The sequence below is a fragment of the Doryrhamphus excisus genome, linkage group LG15, assembly GCF_037039965.1.
Source record: "Doryrhamphus excisus strain RoL-2023G ecotype Guam linkage group LG15, RoL_Dexc_Guam_v1.1, whole genome shotgun sequence".
Classification (NCBI taxonomy): Eukaryota; Metazoa; Chordata; class Actinopteri; order Syngnathiformes; family Syngnathidae; genus Doryrhamphus; species Doryrhamphus excisus.
The window spans coordinates 12,179,390-12,200,663 of record NC_136371.1 but is presented as its reverse complement, the minus strand read 5'-3'; the positions used below and the strand labels follow the sequence as shown (position 1 = coordinate 12,200,663).

The following is a 21,274-nucleotide window of genomic DNA, read 5'->3' as shown; positions in this document are numbered from 1 at the left end:
TTTGGACTTTCTAACAAGTCACTGTCTGGCTGACTAACGCCGTACACATTGGCCATGCAACACTGAACCAGCACAACACACACACATGCGTGACTGCGCAGTGTGTGTGCAACACGCAGTTATGCAAGCATTTTGCAAGAGTTGAGTCAACTGCAACAGGAAGCGCTGAAGCATGAGCAGTCTGTGATTACGACACAAAGATCCATCTTCATCCAATCCACCCCACTTTCACCAGGTCTTCATAGTTGAGGAATAAGCTCTCCCAGGTAATTCTCCGTCTGTCAATCATTGCTCATCATCATTGTGCCATCCTTTTCCCAAACGCTGGCATTGATTGGCTGCATTCCTTTTGCAATGTAGCGAGCGACGCAATACGTGAGCACACACCATTCGGCTTGTATTTGCTTTGGCGATGGAGGTGCTCAGGCAGCAGAGCCTTCATCCCAACAGTTAGCACTTCCTGAGGCATTTGGTAGGCAAATATAAACAAAACAGTGTAAAACGGTGCGTGCTCATAGACCGTGTCGCCGCCGACATTGCAAATAAAAACATACATGCAACTCCTATTTCAAATGTGAACGACACATTAATGACGATGAATTATGAATTCTACTATAAAAATATACTTTTGGTTCATATTGTTGGGTGTCCGGACCGGATGAATTTACTGTACATGATTCCTTGTGTTGCCAAGTTGCTTTGCTTTTCCTACATTTCAGGTTCAAAGTCTTTGGGAAGAAATGCCTAACCAAAAAACAAGATGCCACTGCTGTGCCATAAACTGCTCCACATTCATGCCCAGGAGTATTTTTAGATTGTGGGCAACAGCTGCAAACCACCTGCTCCTCAATGCTCCTGCTCCTGGTGATCCACTTCAGGAGAATGGTGACTCCTTGGACGAGACCAAAGAACCGGCGATCCACTTCAGGAGGATGGTGACTCCTTGGACTGGTGACTCCTTGGACGAGACCAAAGAACCGACGATCCACTTCAGGAGGATGGTGACTCCTTGGACTGGTGACTCCTTGGACGAGACCAAAGAACCGGCGATCCACTTCAGGAGGATGGTGACTTCTTGGACAAGACCAAAGAACCGGTGATCCACTTCAGAAGGATGGGTGGTGACTCCTTGGACGAGACCAAAGAGCCAGTGATCCACTGCAGGACAATGGTGACTCCTTGGATGAGACCAACGAACTAGTGATCCACTTCAGGAGGATGGTGACTCCTTGGATGAGACCAAAGAACCGGATGTCCACTTCAGGAGGATGGTGACTCCTTGGACGAGACCAAAGAACCGGTGATCCACTTCAGGAGAATAGTGACTCCTTGGACGAGACCAAAGAACCGGTGATCCACTTCAGGAGGATGGTGACTCCTTGGACGAGATCAAAGAACCGGATGTCCACTTCAGGAGGATGGTGACTCCTTGGATGAGACCAAAGAACCGGTGATCCACTTCAGGAGGATGGTGACTCCTTGGACGAGACCAAAGAACCGGTGATCCACTGCAGGAGGATGGTGACTCCATGGACAAGACCAAAGAACCGGTGATCCACTTCAGAAGGATGGATGGTGACTCCTTGGACGAGACCAACGAACCAGTGATCCACTTCAGGAGGATGGTGACTCCTTGGACGAGACCAAAGAACCGGTGATCCACTTCAGGAGAATAGTGACTCCTTGGACGAGACCAAAGAACCGGTGATCCACTTCAGGAGGATGGTGACTCCTTGGACGAGATCAAAGAACCGGATGTCCACTTCAGGAGGATGGTGACTCCTTGGATGAGACCAAAGAACCGGTGATCCACTTCAGGAGGATGGTGACTCCTTGGACGAGACCAAAGAACCGGTGATCCACTGCAGGAGGATGGTGACTCCATGGACAAGACCAAAGAACCGGTGATCCACTTCAGAAGGATGGATGGTGACTCCTTGGACGAGACCAACGAACCAGTGATCCACTTCAGGAGAATGGTGACTCCTTGGACGAGACCAAAGATCCGGATGTCCACTTCAGGAGGATGGTGACTCCTTGGACGAGACCAAAGAACCAGTGATCCACTTCAGAAGGATGGTGACTCCTTGGACGAGACCAAAGAACCGATGACCCACTGCAGGAGGATGGTGACTCCTTGGACGAGACCAAAGAACAGGTGAGCCACTTCAGGAGGATGCTCTCATCGCGGACAATCCCACCCACCCACCCACGCCCTGCAGGGGGAGCAAGCAGAGCTCATTCCCCAACAGATTCCTCCAGTTCCGTTCCCACAGTCACACCCTGCCGTCTCAGGCAAGGCTGTCCAATGTGCAACTAAAGGAGAAAACTCCGTGTGGTGGCCGCAAGTGTGGGATCCAATGAGGTTCTCTGAGCCTTCATCTGGAGGCGGCCACTGGAAGAGGCGGATGAGGTTTGTCACAGACACAAATGCAACCAGGCTCATGTTACTTGTCTTCACGCTCGTGCCCAGACAGGCTCCATCTGGGTCAGCCGCTGGTGAAAGCCCAGAGGTCTGTGGTTCCATGTTGGCCTGCAATGAAAGTTATTTTCCAGAGCAGCGTCCTCCCTGGATGTGTGTGTGTGTTGACACTCCCATGCTTCCATGTGGGCCACGTGAGCAGAGTAAATATTTTGAAGAGGTCTCAAGGGCAACACGTGACTGGCTTGGAAGTCCCCCCCCCCCCCCCCCCCCGGCTGCTCGGCTGACAAATGCGGCAGTTAACGAATAAGCTTATATGTACATACTGTATATATTTCCCCTTGCGGGCCTTGGGGGCGGGCTTGCAGCATTTGGAGCATGCTCACAAGGGACACAAAACCTGTCTCAAAGTCCACGTTTTTTCCAGAAGGGAAGCAGAAGTCAGAAGTTTGCAACGTTGACGCACATTCAACCGATCTGCACGGCTCCGTCCCTTGCCACTTTGCCACACAGTTTGAATTCACTCGAAAATATGATTGAATCCCACGGTGTTGGGGTTGACTTCTATGTCAACTAAATGTTACGCAATGTTTCATATTTGTGGCCTATCTGAAGCATTTTCAAGCATGGAAATGGCTCCATGAAGGCACCGTCACTGAAGACGTTATCGTTAACAAAGACACCACACAGACGCCACCTTCCTGTTCTGCTGTGACTTAGTTCTTAGAGTCAGTAATGTTTCTCACCTCCTCCATCAAAATGCATCTTTCCTTGACTCCATTTTGGGTGACAGTATTGAGGTAAGAAGCTCCACCCATCCCCCAGCGTCCCAGCAAAGAGACAGATTTGGCTCTTTTGCTCGTTGCCAATGCTGGCGGCTGTTTTTAGGACGCTATTTAGCAACATGCCTCTGCCTCGACTGTTATTGACACCCCCTCCCCCAACACTGGACCTACTGACCCACTGACCAGAAAAGTCAGTTGCCATCACTTCACTCACTCTGCACGTTTTAATGGCGTAAAACTCCTTGAAAACGACTTTGTTTAGTCAGCAGTTGCGTCATCACCCATCATGCCAGCCACATACAAAGCACATTGTTATTATTATTATTGTTATTAACACATTACAACATATTTCTGAATAGGTTTTTTAACATTATTAGAGCCCTCTAAACCTGAGATAACACCCCTATAGTCACATTTATACTCCTACTACCCAACATAGTAGACATAAGAAGACATTATGGTCATATTGTATTTCCTGACTTGTGTTGAAAATCAGATGCTCATTTTCATTTCCCCAGCAAGAAAACAGGAGATGACTCATTTCCTGTTTTGTTTCCCAAATCAAAAAAAGGAAATGTGTAATAAATAAATACAATCATAAGTAAACATCCATCCATCTTCTGGACTGCTTCCTGTCAATGTGTTGTTACAGACTGGAATTCCAGCTCATGGTTGGACATGCAGTCCAGTGCAGAGTGGCGTGACAGTGCCATCTTGTGGACGGTAGCGGTGCCTGCAGCTTGGAAGATACGGAAGAGGCGCTGTGGGATGGAACCTGCAGAGATGTTTCCAAGGAGGAATTCTAGGTTGATTTGGGAATTCTTAGTGGACATTCCGTCGAGAGGCCGGGTCTATCCATCTCACGTCATTAAAGACCTCGGGATCCAGGGACAGGCTATACGATACTATTTACTATTTTTAGCAAACTATTTACAGATGGGGCGGCACGGCGGTCAAGTGGTTAGTGCGCAGACCTCACAGCTAGGAGACCAGAGTTCAATTCCACCCTCGGCCATCTCTGTGTGGAGTTTGCATGTTCTCCCTGTGCATGCGTGGGTTTTCTCCAGGTACTCCGGTTTCCTCCCCCATTCCAAAAACATGCTAGGTTAATTAAACATGCTAGGTTAATTGGCCACTCCAAATTGTCCATAGGTGTGAATGTGGGTTTGTCTATATGTACCCCGCCTCCCGCCCAAAGACAGCTGGGATAGGCTCCAGCACCCCCACGACCCTCGTGAGGAAAAAGCAGTAGAAAAGGAATGAATATTTACAGATGTTTCCGCCTTCTTCCGATCGAAGGAAAATAGGAAACTACAAGCGTTGGCCTCTGCTGGGCCAGAATATACCGTCTAAGTCTGAAGCTCTAAGATACACGAAGATACATTAAGTCATTCTGCTCCCATTGAAACTCCGAAGCTGTAGAAGATAGCAAAGCAATTTCAGCTTGTAATTAAGAGATGGCAGGCGAGGGGGACTTCGGAGGTCAACGGAGGTCAAGATGATATCTGCATGGAAGTCGAAATGAAACACGGAAGCAAACATCACAGCATCTGTAAAACAGCTGAAGTCGCTAAGAATGTAAGGAAAGTAGGAATACGTTTTTAAGTGAATTAGGTTTAGTGTACTAGGGAGTAATGACAGAGTGTCGTGGAAATACGGTATATCTTGCTCCAAGTTGCTGTCTTCAATGACGTCATAAAGAGTAAAAGAAGCACAAAGTACCACCCACAGGAATGTGGTAGCAACTTTTATTAACTGCTCGTATGCGAGGGAGGGGGGGTAACTGTCACCGACGTTACAACTTTTACATCCAAAATATCTACATGTTCATGTTCATGCTGAGGCATGTATGTGTGTGTGTGTGTTGCTACAACGTTCGCTGTATTGGTCAGCTACTGTCTAGAAAAGCATGGCGGATAAAGCGAGCTCCCCCGCACGCTGACTGAACAGTAAGATAAAAATCAGGAATAATAAAACTTGTCATTGGGTTCCAAAGATGAAAAAAGGTTGTTGGTTAAAAAGGAGAGAAGAAAAGAAAGAGCAGCACAGGTTACAAACGAACACGTCAACAACAGGCAGCGTGACGGAACCATGCGGCATCACGCCTCCTCCTCCTCCTCGGCTCTTCGCAGCAATCACTGACGACACAAATGATCTGTTCCAGGGTCAAACTGCCCCTCAGGTCACCACGGTAGCGCTTCAGGACAAGTTAATAACCATAGGATCAGAATTGGAGGCAAGGCTGTGGCTGCTCAGTACGAGATGAGAAATACCACTACTAGTACATAGTCATTTATTCTAGTAATACCTGCAGTGGCAGTACTAAGAACACGACTGCTACTTGACTCCTTGCACCAGGAAAAGTATGATGATAACCATAGAACTTAGGACGACCACTGCGAGCAATCCAATTATTCTTAAGCTTTCGTGGGGACCTTAACCGTGGAAAAGATCTTTTTGTCATTTCCACTATTCCCAAGGGGGGCAAAGGTGATAGTTGCAAGGGGCCATCAGCAAGCAAGAAAAAGATGGTAGAGGAAGAGGAAATGACGCTTGGAGGAGGAAGAGCGTGTATTCAGTGAATGTGTGCACGGGAAGGAAACAAGAACACGTATGATGGCCACTAGTGGGCGGGACAACAAAGTCAACACCTCCTTCCACCAAACACAACCTTTATCTAGATGTGTGTGTGTGTGTGTGTTTTCAGGGGTCATCACAGGCGCTTGTGGGCGATGAGCGAGCCCACCACGACCCCGGTCACCAGCGTCATCCCGGCCAGAAGCCACTTCTTGAACGTGTCCTGGGACCTGCGAACCTCGGCCGCCGCGTCTTGACCGAAGATCTCGGCAAAACGCTCCTGCAAGGGCGACAAAGCCAGGGCGTTACCAACAACAGCCAGCAGAGGGAGACATTGTACACCTGCACAAGACAATTCATATATATATATATATATATATGACTTCTTATTACATGCACAGTAACACAGTAGCAAGAAAATACCTTTCCACATCCTGAAATATGAACTTTGATATTTTGTAGCTAAGTAGCTTTTATTGGCCAAATATTTCGACATTTGTCTGAAATTATTGTCATAAAAAACATTTTTTCATAACATTCCCAAAAATTACAGCTTTATTTGTTCTTTTCTTTGTTTGTCATATTAGGACTTTTTCTTGAATATTTTCACTTTATGCTGTTAAAATGACATTTCTTCTTAGATATTTGTACTTTATTATCCTAAAATTACTTTTTTTTCTTTTATGCATTTTTGAAGTATGGAAGGTAAGTGACGTAACGTGGAAGGTAAATGTGGAAGGTAAACGTAACGTGGAAGGTAGAACCTGCTTGGTGCCAACATCCTGGCGTTTCAGTCAGGTGTCCTGGTAGAGGCTACACGGCATCCTAACCCTGACACCTGTAACTTGTGAACAACGTAATCTTCATTCATTCATTCATTTTCTGCCGCTTTTCCTCACGAGGGTTGCGGGGGTGCCTATCCCAGCTGTCTTCGGGCGAGAGGCGGGGTACACCCTGGACTGGTCGCCAGCCAATCACAGGGCACATATAGACAAACAACCATTCACACTCACATTCATACCTATGGACAATTTGGAGTCGCTAATTAACCTAGCATGTTTTTGGAATGTGGGAGGAAACCGGAGTACCCGGAGAAAACCCACACAAGCACGGGGAGAACATGCAAACTCCCAAGGGTATTTTCTCAAGGGTGGGAATTGAACCCTGGTCTCCTAGCTGTGAGGTCTGCGCGCTAACCACTGGACCGCCGTGCCGCCCCAACGTAATCTTGATTTAAAAAAAAAAAACAAACTAAAAACCTTTCTAAGAATTTGTCCGGGTGTGCTGGCGGAAGATAAGGCCACGCCATGACCTCATTCTTGCATGTGCACGTACATGTACTATAGTTACAAACAAGTACTACAGTATATTTAAACACCAAGTTTTTGTGTGACTCAAAAAGGTTTGCTCAAATGTTTGTACTGAGTTTTCCTATGACACTTCATTTTCCAAATTTCACATCATGGTTTTTCACTAGTGAAAATGTTGTAGGCAAAATCTGTTGCCTAAATAAAAAAACCCATGAACTGCCCTCGAATACGAATTACTGTACTCGAGATTTGGCAAAGTTGAGGTACTAGTCCTTGTAATTGTGAGAAATACAGACAGGTATTCGTACCCTGTGTTCTTTGAAAGCACTATGGATAACATACAGTGCATCCGGAAAGTATTCACAGCGCTTCACTTTTTCTACATTTTGTCATGTTACAGCCTCATTCCAAACTGTATTAAATTAATCTCTTACCTCAAAATTCTACACAAAATACTCCATTATGACAATGTGAAAAAAGTTCTTTTTGACATGTTTTGAATTTATGGTAGAGTGGCCAGACGAAAGCCACTCCTTAGTAAAAGGAACATGGCAGCCCGTCTGGAATTTGCCAAAAAGCACCTGAATGACTCTCAGACCATGAGAAACAAAATTCTCTGGTCTGATGGCTTTCGTCTGGCCACTCTACCATACAGGCCTGATTGGTGGATTGCTGCAGAGATGGTTGTCCTTCTGGAAGGCTCTCCTCTCTCCACAGAGGAATGCTGGAGCTCTGACAGAGTGACCATCGGGGCCTTGGTCACCTCCCTGACTAAGGCCCTTCTTCCCCGATCGCTCAGTTTAGAAGGCCGGCCAGCTCTAGGAAGAGTCCTGGTGGTTCCAAACGTCTTCCATTTACGAATAATGGAGGCCACTGTGCTCATTGGGACCTTCAAAGCAGCAGAAATGTTTCTGTATCCTTCCCCAGATTTGTGCCTCAAGACAATCCTGTCTCGCAGGTCTACAGACAGTTCTTTTGACTTCATGCTTGGTGTTTGTGCTCTGACATGCACAGTCAACTGTGGGACCTTATATAGACAGTTATTATATTTCCAAATCATGTCCAATCAACTGAATTTACTGCAGGTGGACTCCAATTAAGCTGTAGAAAGATCTCAAGGATGATCAGTGGAAAAAAGATGCACCTGAGCTCAATTTTGAGCTTCATGGCAAAGGCTGTGAATACTTATGTAAATGTGATTTTTTTGTTTTCTATTTTTAATAAATTCAACATGTCAAAAAAAATTTTTTTCACATTGTCATAATGGAGTATTTTGTGTAGAATTTTGAGGTAAGAGATTAATTTAATACAGTTTGAAATGAGGCTGTAACATGACAAAATGTAGAAAAAGTGAAGCGCTGTGAATACTTTCTGGATGCACTGTATGCTAGCTGATGGTGGTTTTTTTTTGCAAATGTGAAGTAAATGTCATCTGGAACATCCATCCATCTTATTCTAGCGCTGATCCGGTGAATACCGAGAGACGCAGTCCCAAGACCTCCAACCGGTCAAACGTTTGGAGAATTTTCTATTGGCCTGAAAATGCCTGTGTTACATGGTCAACAAAGGACACGGCGGCCTTGCGGAGGAAGAAGTGTGAGGACGCCGAGTAGCTGGTCTTCCCTTTCCACCCTGAGGGATGCTGGTGACACAGACGGCAGGATGACTCAGCTACATTGCAGGTAGCGCAGAGGAGCGAGTCAACAATGAGTCATGTCGCATACATTGTCGCTGGTACATTCCTCTACCACATGCTTCACATTCCTATCTAATCAATGGGACAGTCAGGGGACAAGTCCTGGCATGTCCAACAGTACATCACTACATGATGATTCAGATTCATGAATTCTGCCCGTCCATCTATGGGTGACCTAAGGCTGAAACCAACTTGGCTTCTGCAGCAGGACCATGATCCAAACCACACCAGCAAGTCCACCAAAGCATTTGGTGCCATTGATGTCATAGATGCTTCTCATCCTACTTTCACAACACAAAAACCAAAGCGCCTGAAGCCTTCTTGTCATCCCATTTCTGTACGAATGCTCAACCCCCTTACTATCCATCCCCCACCCCACTCCCATCCCCACCCATGAAACAAGTCCCACCTGGCAGGTAAAGCCAGTCTTCCCCTTTAACCTCCCCCTTTTCTCTTTCACAGAGACGTACCTATTTCTTTTTTATTTCCCCACTCTGCTCCACATGGGAAATCAGCCTGCTATCTAACTTCAGCTTCTTTAGGGATGAACAACAAATGTGTGTGTGTGTGTGTGTGTGTGGCTGACAAATGTCCCGAACAAGCACTGCTATGTGGAGAGTGAGAGAAGCATCTTTAACAATCATTAGTGCAAGCATCCTATTCATCACCTCTGACTGGTTGGTTGCTCCGCTCTTGCACCATAACAAGCAACAGCACGTGCGCGTGCACACACACAATCCCCATCAACATCTCAACATCACCGCAATCAAAACAAGTACCAGGAACCTTGATCAGAGTACATAGTATATTCTTTTAGTTACAGCATAGAAATCACCTTCAAAATACACTTTTCAACATTAGAGCCCTCTAGACATGAAGTAACACCCCTATAGTCCCATTTACACTCCTATTACTCCTTATCTTTATAAATTGTGGGAAACAGGATGCCATTTCTGCATGTAACTCCACAACAAATAGTCAGAGCACAGGAAATTGTGCTATCATGATAGTTGTTAGCATGTTAACATACCCAGCATGCTAACATTCGCTTACTAGACGCACGTCGCATTTTTTGTACTAACGCTATCGTGCCAGCATTACAAGCATGCCAACATGAGCATACGAGCATTTTTTGCTTTTATCATGGGGAGCCACATATACAAACACTTACCACTATCATGCTAGGTGTTAGCATACTAATGTTAACAGGTTAGCATTGCTAGAATGTTAATATTAGCATAGTAGCATTTTAGCCACTTTCATAGGCGCTTGCATGCAAACATAACTATGCCATCATTACTTTAGCAGATGCTAATGTTAGCATTGCAGGCTTGCTAACATTAACATCATAGGATTTGTAGCTATGTTCAAAAATAGACGCTATTCTGCTTGATGTTGGCATTGCTAACGGTATGTTTTGACCATACCAGCATTACTTAAACACATACTGCTATCATGCTAGGTGTTAACATGCTAACATTAGCATTGTTAGCATTCAAACCTTCCCCTGGTATGTTTTCATCGTCAAGGTACGTTAATATTTTTTCCAACTATTTCAACCATTGTTGTAATTATGACTTTATTTCCAGAATATTGAGACTTTATTCTCAAATTCTCAAACAATTTTTTAAGCTAAAAAGTGCACCGTGGACTCCCCTGTGTGGCTGTTTTATGAGGGAAATGTGACTTGTGGGGGCCAGGAAGTGGTGTACTTCTCATGGTAATGATGGCAAAAGCCGCGCAGTCGGGGGGGGGGGCATGCTTTGGATGGGTTGATCATCCAGCATGGCTGGAGACGAGCAAGTGGCTTTGAAATGATGCAGAACGGCGACCAAACATGAAAGCAGATGGCGCACTAATTGTTTTATTATCTGCCTTGCCGTTGCTGCGGCTTTATCGTCATTTAGTCCTCTCGTTTTTGACGAGATGGGCTGCAAGCGTTTGCATGAAAGCCTCGTCAAACCTCCTCCAGCCGTGTCACGCTAATCCCGTGATATGCCCCATTATCTGATGGCAGATATGAGAAAGCGAGCATGGAAAGGAGAAAAACAGACATTAGGCTGGTTTCGTTTGGGTGCAAGGAGAGAAAGGGCTGCCCTCCACGGGGTACAAGTGAGAGGTAAGCATGGAGGAGTGGGGTGGGGTGGGGGTGTTTGCTGATGACCTGCTTTTCCCACTAAGCCTGAGAAGAGTGGCGCGGCACAGCAGAGAGCAGCCGGTCGTCCTCCACAATGAAGACACAGCACGCCATGCTGTCACCCACTGACCTACTAGCAGCTACACGCTCATCCACACCTTCCTCCACGTTGCTTTTCCTTCCTTCTCCTCACTCTTTCCTGTGTGGGGGGCTGGCCTGGCTGGCCAACCTTGAATGATAACACGTCTAGATGCACGTCGCTGGAAACATTGCAAAAAAACATACACACATACGTATATGTACTTCCGGTACACGGTACACTAGTGGTGCAAACGTCCATGACACCTCATGACCAAAATGAATTTTAAAAATTGGTCAAAAAATATTGCGATAATATTAACGATACTTTGGAGCACAATTATCCACCAGCAAAACTGTATATGGTGACAGATCTAGGCGTCATAATGACAAAAAATTACGTAATTTTAGTAGCATACACTTTAAAAATTACTCTTTCGTATTTCAAGTTTTTTTTTCATAACAAGGTTGCAGAAAAAACTGCTACAAGAATAATGTCAATAGATATCATCATTAGAGCCCTCTAGACATGAAGTAATACCCCTATAGTCACCTTTACACTCCTATTACCTAATATAGTCAATGGACATAAGAGGAAATAAGACATAGAAAACCTGTTTACCACCTTCTAAATACACTTAACATGATTGGAGACCTCTAGACATGGAATAACACCCCTATAGTCACCTTTACAGTCCTATTACATTTTTCTAAAAGGGACAAAAGGAGAGAAAAAGAATGGGATTCTAACTGTTGTATTCAACATGGAAAATAAGTTGCAATTTTACACAAATAATCTCAAAATATTAAGACAAACAGAACATAATAAAAAAGTCTGTCACTTTAGATTGAAATATTAAAAAAATAGGAAATTATTGTATAAAAAAAGTTGTAAACAAAACAAAGCAGTTATTGCTCAAAAATAAGGTTGCAGGAAAACTTGTTATGAGAATAAAGTAAGGTCATTTTAGCAGCACTAGCATTCACTAACATTCACAGCACTAACAATAACATTTTATGCTGTTGTGAGAAAGCAGCCCACAATGAAGTTGTATCTTTTGGCTATGTGGTTAGGGAAAAGTCATCATATAACAGGGCACTTGAACGCCTCATGGTGTGAATGATGCAGAAAAAAGGAGACAGACATAATGTTGTTCATTGTTGTGTGTGAACCAATAAGCACGTTTGATGAGCAACATTAAGATTGCTTCATGTTGAACATTGGTCTGACATTTATCTCCATCATCTATGACAATGAACATGTGTGGACCTGCATCTGGAGGTGCCTACACAATACCCACAACAGAATTAATGTACACACACACACCATATCACCCTGGTAAGCAAATTCCACAATCTGTGTGTGTGTGTGTGTGTTCAGATCCTTTGTTTAAAATGGTCACATGGTCCCACGCGGCGCCATCCCCTCCCCTCTCGCAGCACATCACAGTGTAACAAAATGTCAACAAACATGAGATAATACATCAAACACACAGAGGGAATGCCAATTCGCAAGGAGGTGTGATCAATCTACCACACCTAAACTGCCAAGAAAGATGGGGGATCGATTTATACCCGCCTTCCGTTTAGCCACCGCAGTTCGTGTTGTGATGGGAGAGGAACGCGAAGAAGGCAAGGAAGGGCACGCAAATAAAGAAGGTCAAAAATGGTGGAGCGAGTGGGGCAGCGGGGAGACTCGGACAGAAAAATACAAAGCAAAAACCCATGGAAGATATACCTTAGTAGACAGGAAACAGCCATATTTAGCAAAACAACAGTACTCTGAAGTACCATGGTCAGGTACCTTAGTAGACAGGACACAGCCCTATTCATCAAAATAACAGTACTCCCAAGTACCATGGTCAGGTACCTTAGTAGACAAGACACAGCCCTATTGACCAAAATAACAGTACTCCCAAGTACCATGGTCAGGTACCTTAGTAGACAGGAAACAGCCCTATTGACCAAAATAACAGTACTCCCAAGTACCATGGTCAGGTACCTTAGTAGACAGGACGCAGCCCTATTCATCAAAATAACAGTACTCCCAGGTACCATGGTCAGGTACCTTAGTAGATAGGAAACAGACCTATTAGCAAAATAACAGTACTCGCAAGTACCATGGTCAGGTACCTTAGTAGACAGGAAACAGGCCTATTTACCAAAACAACAGTACTCCCAAGTACCATGGTCAGGTACCTTAGTAGACAGGAAACAGGCCTATTTACCAAAACAACAGTACTCCCAAGTACCATGGTCAGGTACCTTAGTAGACAGGAAACAGGCCTATTTACCAAAACAACAGTACTCCCAAGTACCATGGTCAGGTACCTTAGTAGACTGGAAACAGCCCTATTTACCAAAATAACAGTACTCCCAAGTACCATGGTCAGGTACCTTAGTAGACTGGAAACAGCCCTATTTACCAAAATAACAGTACTCCCAAGTACCATGGTCAGGTACCTTCGTAGATAGGAAACAGCCCTATTTACCAAAACAACAGTACTCCCTAGTATACATGGACAGGTACCTTAGTAGACAGGAAACAGCCCTATTCACCAAAATAACAGTACCCCCAAGTACCATGGTCAGGTACCTTAGTAGACAGGAAACAGCCCTATTTACCAAAATAACAGTACTCCCAAGTACCATGGTCAGGTACCTTAGTAGACAGGAAACAGCCCTATTTACCAAAATAACAGTACTCCCAAGTACCATGGTCAGGTACCTTAGTAGACAGGAAACAGCCCTATTTACCAAAATAACAGTACTCCCTAGTATACATGGACAGGTACCTTAGTAGACAGGAAACAGCCCTATTGACCAAAATAACAGTACCCCCAAGTACCATGGTCAGGTATCTTAGTAGACAGGAAACAGCCCTATTGACCAAAATAACAGTACTCCCAAGTACCATGGTCAGGTACCGTAGTAGACAGGAAACAGCACAACAGTACAGTACAGTACATACCAACGTCTGTGTATTGGTAAAATGATCTGGTGTGTTGTATTTCTAGCCAATAGTGAGGGAGGTAGCAAAGGTACATGAACAGGACTAAGGGTGGCTTATGGTACATTGGTTATACATCCATCTGCCTCTCCAGATGTGTGTTTTATGGCAGAAATGCATGCTTTCAAAGATATTATTCTTCCCTAATTGGTAATAAGGCAGTGCCCTCACCCCGAGGCGCCTCGCTCTGCACTGAGTAATTGCTGCAAGCGCCCGCTCGGCTGGTAACAACGTTATTAAGGTGGATGGCAGCGCTGCTCCTTCCCTCGTCTGTCTATTATCTGGCGATATATGGCCTTTTTACTCCGCCACTTTCCCTCGGTCACAGCTCTGGCCCAGCATATTTATCTCCCATCAGGAACCGCTAACACAGCGCTATGGCAGCATCCCGGGCAGAGAAAACTACCAAATGAGCTCCAATGGGATCATTTAAAGAGGCGGAATGGGCGGTGTTAATGACAGGGAGGTGCACTCTGTCACCTTTGCCACGGTTGTACTGGTATCGTTCAATCCTAGGTATTAGCACATTGTTTTGAGCCTTCCACATTTAAAGCACCCGTACTAAGAACTCAAACATTACTTGTCATTTTATTAACATACCAAGTAAATAACAAAGCACATTAAATTAGATGAGACTGCCCTTCAGGTTGTGCAGGGGTGTCAAATGGCAGACAGCTATGTGGAGATGTTGGCTTTTCAACAGGACAACACTGCACTTCTTTGGGGCCATCTTCCCCTAATCTAAATCCAATGGAGAACATTTGGGGATGGATTTACAAAACTGGACATCTGTTCCAGACAGTGAAGCCATCTTCAGCATCTGGAGCAACATTCCCCATTAAAAAAAAGGCACCACACTGGGCGCCAGCATCCCCACAATTCTTCTTTTCCAAAAGAAAGTGACCTTGCTGGCTCAGAGCATCCCAATGTTTCATCAGCGAGCCCACCGAGGGCACACCTGGCTCACGGCGACAGTCCTACACCTGCTGGTGGCGCAAGAGAGGGAGGGAAGCTTGCAAGAGCTATGGGGGGCGTTTGCGTGGGTTTGCAACTGCTGCCTTTCGGGGAAACTGGGGGATTTTGCCTTTGAGCAGACGAGACCGCAGAAAAGATGAAGTGAAAGAGGGCTGATAAGAGAAGGCGGCGGGGATGAGAACGAGCAACAGGAAGAGGAGGCCATGGCGGTAAACCTGAGCACAGTGAAATAAACTCACATGTACGCACTGCTTTCACTCTGGATCTGAAAATAAAAGTACACAGGAAAGAAGCCCATTCACACCATGAAGGCCGTGTTAGCCAGCATCAGCATCAGCACACGTTTTATGTATATTAGTCCTATTGTTTACTGTTATGGAGGCTAATTGCTTCCACACCTGACCGTGATTAATCCATTTCCACAAAGCCGGATTACCTAATTGCAAACTTTTGCTAGTTAAGTGCATAGAAAACCTGTTTACCACCTTCCAAATAATAATTTAGAAGATAATTTTAACTTGATTAGAGCCCTCCAGACATGAAATAACATCCCTACAGTCACCTTTACACTTCTATTACTCAACACAGTAGATATAGAAAGAAAACAAGACATTGAAAACCTGTTTACCACCTTCTAAATACTCTTTTTAACATGATTAGAGCCCTCTAGACATGAAATATAGTCACATTTACGCTCCTATTACCAATATAGCAGACATAATATGAGAAAGTAAGATATAGATAAGACCTGTGCTTGTGTGTGTTACTATACATGTGTTCTGGTGTTTTAGTTTGGTGTGGCTTATGGCGGCAACAGTGGGCCGTGATAGAGATTTGTGTGCCTGATTGAAAGCTGCAATAAAAGCCATCAAGTCTGGTGCTTTGTGGGGGGGCACACTTTGACCCTGGAACTGATTATTTATTATTTTATCCAATGAATTGATTAATCAATTATTAAAATAATCCTTAGTTGCAGTCGTGTTTGCTTAACCAAAGAAAAACATGCAGAAGGCTCCCGGGGGGATTTTCTTCTCGGTGCGTCTCGTGCAGCCGCTGGTCAGTTGCCATAGCAGCGACCTTTTGACCCGGCGTAACACAGTACAGCAGAGTGGACGTAAACAATAACACCCCCTCCCGTCCCCACCGTACATGATACATACAAGACTGCAGCACAAAGGAAGAGCTGACCTTCGCCATCCTCACACACACACACGAGTCAGACTGTACTGGGACGGTCCAGCTGAGGCCAGGTGGAGGGAGTCGAAAACAGACAGATAATTTGTTCTTTTTGAGAAAAGGCCAGAATCAGCCCACCCTGCCATGACACCCCCCGGGTGGGTGGAGCCAAAGCCCCAGTGTAGCGTCAATTAGGCGACAGCTCAGCCAGCTGCACAATCGGCACTCCTGTATGTCCACTAGCAGTCCACCAGAGACATGTTAGGACCACCACAGATACATGTTTGCCCTGGCTAATCGAGGCGTTATTATGCACCTGCACCTGAAGAATAAGAAAATGCTGCAGGAGGGATCAGCATTGCCACCCTTGTCCGTAATTTAGAGTACTTAGACCCTCACATTTGCCACATTCATCGCCGTCCCCCTACTCGTGCTGGGAAACAAACCACTAAACTTGTCTTCTTCAGCTTCGTTTTTCCTTCCTCACACACCCTATCTTTGGGTTAGAATACATCCAGTGGAGGCTAATCAACTAGCTGGTTAGCATGCTATGCTTCCAGCAATGGCAGTCTTTGTCCCTGCAGGGATCCCGTAGCCTGTGCATAAGAGTTGCAGGATGTGGTGTAAACAAAGCTCTCAGTAGTAACCAGGATATGTCACATGGTTGTCCTGTATGTCAATCAATGTCATAGTGAGGATGGATGACAGGCCCCATGTGATCCACCCCCATTACATTTGAGGAACTTTCCCAATTCTCATGTCCACTATATTGGTGATAGAAGTGCACAGGTGACTGTAGGGCTCTTAGAGGGCTCTATTAGTGTTAAAAAGTGTATTTAGAAGGTGGTCGACAGGTTTTCTATGTCTTATTTTCTCTTACTAGGTCTACTATATTGGTCTGTGTGTGTGTGTGTGTGTGTGTGTGTGTGTAAAGGTGACTATAGGGGTGTTATTGCATGTCTGGAGGGCTTTAATCACGTTAAAAAGTGAACTGTATTTAAAAGGTGGTCAACAGGTTTTCTATGTCTAATTTTCTCTTACTATGTCTACTATATTGGGTAGTGTGTGTAAAGGTGACTATAGGGGTGTTATTGCATAGCTGGAGGGCTCTAATCATGTTAAAAAGTGTATTTTGAAGGTGGTAAACAGGCTTTCTACGTCTTCTTTTCTCTTATTATGTCTAGTGCAGGGGTCAGCAACCTGCGGCTCCAGAGCCGCATGTGGCTCTTCAGCCTCTTTATTGTGGCTCCCTTTGCGATGCTTGAATATTTTTAACACCCGAGTGGGGAAAATGCACGTCTTTTGTAATGAGTTTTAAAAAATCCAACTTTGTCTGAGACCATGAATGCATCCTGAGTGAGTTCTGACTGCTATCCAGTTCAGTACATGAAGAAAAACAAGTAATACTTACCTACAAATCTAAAAAATAAATTCGAGATAATTTAAAAACAGCGGCATGGGAACTTGTTTTTACGTTTACAGTAGTTTACACATACATTTATGTAAGTTTATCTCTAAAACTAGCAAGAGTACTCCAACTCGTCTTTTCTTATCTGAACTACTTTGATACCCCCAAATTCCCTCCAATGTTGTTTTAAACATACTATATGTTTTGCGGCTCCAGGCTATTTTTCTTCAGTGGGCATTGGGTAAAATGGCTCTTTTCATAGTAAAGGTTGCCGACCCCTGGTCTAGTGTATTGGGTAATAGGATGTAAGATGAAATGTATGGAATGGTATATCATGAGGTAGTCTTAGAACATGCCTACTTTGGTGTTGATATCATGTCATGACGTTGTGGACGTGTGCAGCAAAGACTCACCCATCCCCCTTGGCTCTCTATCCAGGGCTGGATGTGGTTGTCGAGGTAGACCGTCATCCACTCGATGATCCTGCCCACTAGGTGGCTCATCTCCTTCTCCATGCACTCCACGCACAGCGCCCCACCAAACGCAAACAGACCCACGATACGTCCCCAGTTGACGTCATCCCGGAACACCTCGTCCATGACATTCTCGAAGCTCTGGTAGGCTGTGGCCGGTGTGATGTGCAGCTGGTGGTGCAGGTCACTGAAGGCGTGGGCGTAGCGCAGCTCAAACTCGTTGGCTGAGTCCCGCAGGGCCTCCTTGACCGCGTCCAGGCCAGCCAGGCACGACGCCTCCCGTGTCGGAGATGCCGATGGGCTGCCGCCATTAAAAGTCCCGTTGGCGTTCGTCGGCACTCGCACCTCCTCCTCGCCTGAGCCTTCCTCCCCCCCGTCAGTCCTGTTGGACACCTCTATGAGTCCCATGTGGCTGAGCGGGTAGTTCCTCTGCGAGAGTTTATAACTAATGTAGAACACCACCAGTTCTCGGTTGCTAGACATGTCGGAATGGAGCCTGGGAAAAAGTGTGCTGCTTCTCTTTGCTGCTCCGGGGTCCCTCTGACTCGACGCACGCTCACACAAGCACTGTCCCTCCCTCTCTTCAGACCACCATGGCCGGGACCAGGGGTCTAGAGGACACTTGAGGGGTGGAAACCCAAAATTGCTACACAAGGCTGACAAACCAGTTCAGACCCTGTGGAGAAACAACAAGATCAGGTCAAAGTCTGAAGAGCGTATAGAATGGCACTCCATAAGCGTATGTGTGTGTGTTGGGGGGTGGGGGTAGACCTATCATATTAGATTTAGACAGGTAGGGTCAAAGTGCAATCCTTCTAATTGGGCAGCTACATATGGAGCAGATGGCAGTTCAATTAATGAGATGCTAGTGCTGTGTGTGTGTGTGTGTGTGTCAAAGAGGGAAGACAAAGGCAAGGAGAGGAGGCAGAGGAGTGATGAAGGTGAGGTTTCTGTGAGAGCCACACGTCACAATCACCTCAAAAGATGACCTCTAGCCTGCACCTTTTTCATTTGTCTGCAATAACATTTGGTAATCCATATATATATATATATATATATATATATATATATACCGCTTATCATCAGGGTATGCTGGAGCCTATCCCAGCTGACTTTGTGCAAGAGGCGAAGTACACCAGACAATCACAGAGACTTTGGTAATAAATTTGTTAATAAATGCACTCTTCACACAAAAGAAATAAAACACTGTTAGCTTCCTTTTCGGAAGGAACAATTTACACTTCTTGTAAAAGACATGGCACTTGTACCTAATGAAGTGTGTGTGTGTGTGTGCTTTTGTGCCGACACAGCAATCATCTCGTTTCACGCCTCGGACGTGTTCATTTGACAAACAAGCAGCTAGCTCAACAAAGCCGCCGTGTTTACCACTGGCCACGTGGTCGCGTGCAGCACGTGGCTAGGACCAGTAGCCACTCACTCCACGTAAACATCATGGGCTAGCTCGTACCTTCCCAATATGACAGCTGGACATCACACGGCTCGCTCGTACCGCCCCAATATGGCAGGTGGCCATCACACGGCTAGCTCGAACCTTCCTCGAACCTTCCCAATATGGCAGCTGGACATCACATTGCTACACTATTGATCAATGTCCACAAATGTGACCGGAAGCCAGCGACCTAACGAGAACGTGTTTGCTTCCTACGACCGAACGCTAGTTAGTGGACATCAAAAACAGCACACTAGCATTTTCTAATGTCTAATAACAACGTAAAAATGTGTACAAATATAAATCTTACCATTACTTTCGTTAAAAAGAACAAAACAAAAAATCCCCAAGACGACTCCTTCGCCTCCTTCTAGGCTGCTGACATTCTGCGTCACTTCCAAAGAAGGCTTTTCTTTCTGGGATAGTTGTTTTTGTTTAAACAAAGGTCCACTTTGTGTTCAGGGACAGAATGGATGGGTACACTTCTAAATACAGTACACGTTCACTCCTCTTCATCATCATCATCGTCATCATCATCATCATCCTCCTCCTTTCCAAGTAGACACGCCCACTTCCATCTGTTACGTAACAAGACGCGTTCAGGAGCCTGTGGACACTCCCCACCCACCAGCTTCAAATCGAACAGACTACATCATGCATGTATATATGACACACAAAGCCAAAGGATGTCATACATATTCAACTCTCGCTGACGACTGACACTGGAAAGAAACCGGATGTTGTCTTTCACGACAAAGTCCGCTAGTTCCGATTGTAAATAATCAGGTGATCCTGAAAGCTGTCCTATAAAAACATTTCATTCTTCGTATTCAAACAACAAATATCAGCCACGGCTCAAAATCGAAAGCAGACTTCAACCATGATAGTAATTGCAGTCGCGTTTATTCAACAAATACAATAAATGTAGACACAGATTTATAGGTTAAAGGTTGACCATAAACGGCTTCCTGTCGATATTATTCTTATTAAATATATACATGTATATATATCTGTATATCATATATACCAATATATATATGTATATATATGAATGATCGCCGTGCGTCCTCTGCTAAATTGACAGAGGAAATGTAGCCTCGTCTCGCCTATTCCCATCACAAGCGCCCATGAAACGCTGATTTCGAGCGTATTTAACAACAAGTTCTTACTTGAACGGTGGTCTCCAGAGATCCATGTGTGGTCGCGTCACGGTAAACACTCGAAAAAAGAAAAGCACTCATTGCTCCCGCCGAAGGATCGATAGCTAGCGGCTAGTTAGCAGCTATCAGCAGCGATCAGTTGCAGCTGCTTCCGCCCACTGACTTTGCGCAGGCGCAGCACGTTCGCCCCCTACGGTCACTTTGGAGTTTGCACTATTTCATCCGGAAACCATCAGTTATATCCATCCATCCACCCATCTTTTACGCCGCTTATCCTCACTGGGGTCGCGGGGGTATGCTGGAAGCCTATAAAATTCAATTTTAACGTTACGTCTTTATTGCCATAAAATGACAAACAAGCATGTTAAATAGAGTAAGTCAAACAAGTGTCAAGTGTTTCATTCGGCTTTTATTTTGTAGTTTTGGTGACGTGTATTTCCGGATTCGCTCAGTTGAGACCGTTTATTTGAGACCGTAGCACAGCGACGCTACGTGGACATTCGGTATTAAGACATAATAGTAAGACATAGTAAAACATTTATTAAAACACCCTTTAAAATAATTTTCATGTGCTGAAATAATTAATATAGGCCACAGTAAAAAAACAATATCGATGT

The 21,274-nt window shown here is 45.0% G+C and overlaps 1 protein-coding gene across 1 annotated transcript; it reads right to left on the bottom strand.

The window, feature by feature from the left end:
• Window positions 1-4,936: 4,936 nt before the first annotated feature.
• On the bottom strand, window positions 4,937-20,836 carry bcl2l1 (BCL2 like 1). The gene is made up of 3 exons (XM_058051496.2): window positions 20,667-20,836; window positions 17,988-18,723; window positions 4,937-6,064 (listed from the first exon to the last, which is right to left on the bottom strand). Exons 2-3 carry the CDS (start codon window positions 18,528-18,530, stop codon window positions 5,921-5,923), a joined length of 687 nt encoding a protein of 228 aa, XP_057907479.1. The 5' UTR covers window positions 18,531-18,723; window positions 20,667-20,836; the 3' UTR covers window positions 4,937-5,920.
• Window positions 20,837-21,274: the final 438 nt, after the last annotated feature.